The following is a 1,713-nucleotide window of genomic DNA, read 5'->3' as shown; positions in this document are numbered from 1 at the left end:
TTAAAAGAGAAGCATAAAACTAAAGTTAAGTGATGCGGAGATGAGAATGATTGGGTGGATGAGTGGCTTTACACTTAGAGATAGAATGCGAAATGAATATATTCGTGATAGGGTTGGTGTAGCTCCAGTGACGGGCAGAATCAGAAAGAGCCGTCTTAGCCAGTGACAGACAGAATTAGAGAGAGTCGTCTTAGATGATTTGGTCGCACTAAACGTCGACCAACTGATGTTTTGATTGGAAGAGTAGATGTTTTAGATTCGACTCATGTTAAGAAAGATAGAAGTAGGCCTAGAAAGATTTGGGCATATTGTATTAAAAATGACTTAATTTATTAGAATTAAATGAAATTATGACATTAAATAGGACTCAATGGGAAAAAAAATGCATGCAGCCGACCCCACTTAGTGGGATAAAGACAGAGCAGTTAGTCAGACATATGCTTGTTAGTTGTAAGTTTCCTGTGTTATGGGGTTTGATTCCCGACGGCTGAGGGTGTGGTGCTTGAATTATTAGGCGTATCGGGGATGACCGAAGCTCGTATAATAGCCTCAAGCCATTCCTTAATATATATATATAGGCGCATGGGTCACCCCAGACTTGATGGGGGTAGAGCCAATAGAGTGGGTTGGGGACCTCACGTCGTGACCCATTTAAATAAAAAATAAAAAATACAAATTTCTATCTTTAATGAACAAATAGATGGTATATCAATGCAAATGCAGTATATAAACATAAAAATTTACGTATCTAAATCCCTTAATTTTATTTGCAATAAATAATGCCAAATATGCCCAACATAAAATGCAGCTCCTGTTCAAAGTTCCACTCCAATCTTCATATACAGTATCACTCTACTATAAATACCCCCTCATTCCCATCCTCCACCGTCGTCCCCAAACCCCGCCCAAAATCACCCAATTAACCCAATGTCGCCGGCGACGATAACCTTTGCCGCCCTGATCGTCATGGCGGCGATCTACTGCGGAACGAACCCTTTCAATCACGGAGCCATGGCCGGATTTCCGGGCTTCGAGACCTACAAGGTGGAGCTCCCTCCGGCGACTGCGGTGCCGGCGGATGCGGTGGATTCCGATGACCGGCTCACGGCGGCGGAGGTGAGGTTCATGAATCAGGTGCAGGGGCCGGAGAGCATCGCCTTTGATCCCACCGGCGGAGGGCCTTACACCGGCGTTGCGGATGGTAGGGTTTTGTTCTGGGACGGGGAGCGGTGGAGGGACTTCGCCTTCACTTCGCCAAACAGGTTAGATTGTTCCGTCACTGTCTATTTGGTAGCTTCCTATTAATTGAATTCAGACATTGTTTGTCTAATTTGTCTCGCATTCCATCTTCTTTCTGTGGCAAAGATTTATTTAGGAAATTTATTCTTCCGTGATTTCAAAACTTTTTTTGAATTTGATAAATCCACGTTTACTAAATTCTATTTAATATAAATTATGTTTCTTGTATAACTTAAAATCGTATTTAATAAATCTGATTGAGAGACGGACTAGAAACTTAATTTTATAGTCGCTCGTGAGGTTCCTCTCTGTGGCTTTTCAGGTTCGACACAAAGACCGGCTTTGATAAATTTTCTTTAATGTACATCTATTTAGGAGAATTTGAGTAAATTGAAGTGTGATATTTTGAGGTCGCACCACAGTTTTTTCTATTTTCTAAAACTATTTTTTGCCCGCATTCTCAAAAATCTGGAC

At 41.6% G+C, this 1,713-nt stretch overlaps 1 protein-coding gene across 1 annotated transcript; it reads left to right on the top strand.

Annotated features, from left to right (window-relative positions):
• Positions 1-819: 819 nt before the first annotated feature.
• LOC110036297 (protein STRICTOSIDINE SYNTHASE-LIKE 3-like) lies at positions 820-1,325 on the top strand. The gene has a single exon (XM_020740703.1). It carries the CDS (start codon positions 928-930, stop codon positions 1,303-1,305), a length of 378 nt encoding a protein of 125 aa, XP_020596362.1. The 5' UTR covers positions 820-927; the 3' UTR covers positions 1,306-1,325.
• The last annotated feature ends 388 nt before the right edge of the window (positions 1,326-1,713 follow it).

This window comes from Phalaenopsis equestris, unplaced genomic scaffold (assembly GCF_001263595.1).
Source record: "Phalaenopsis equestris unplaced genomic scaffold, ASM126359v1 Scaffold204778, whole genome shotgun sequence".
Classification (NCBI taxonomy): Eukaryota; Viridiplantae; Streptophyta; class Magnoliopsida; order Asparagales; family Orchidaceae; genus Phalaenopsis; species Phalaenopsis equestris.
The sequence above is the reverse complement of the archived record's forward strand: the minus strand, read 5'-3'. Positions and strand labels throughout refer to the sequence as shown.

Coding starts and splice junctions, on each gene's coding strand:
- LOC110036297 (XM_020740703.1), top strand. CDS start 928: ATGTCGCCGGCGACGATAACCTTTGCCGCCCTGATCGTCATGGCGGCG.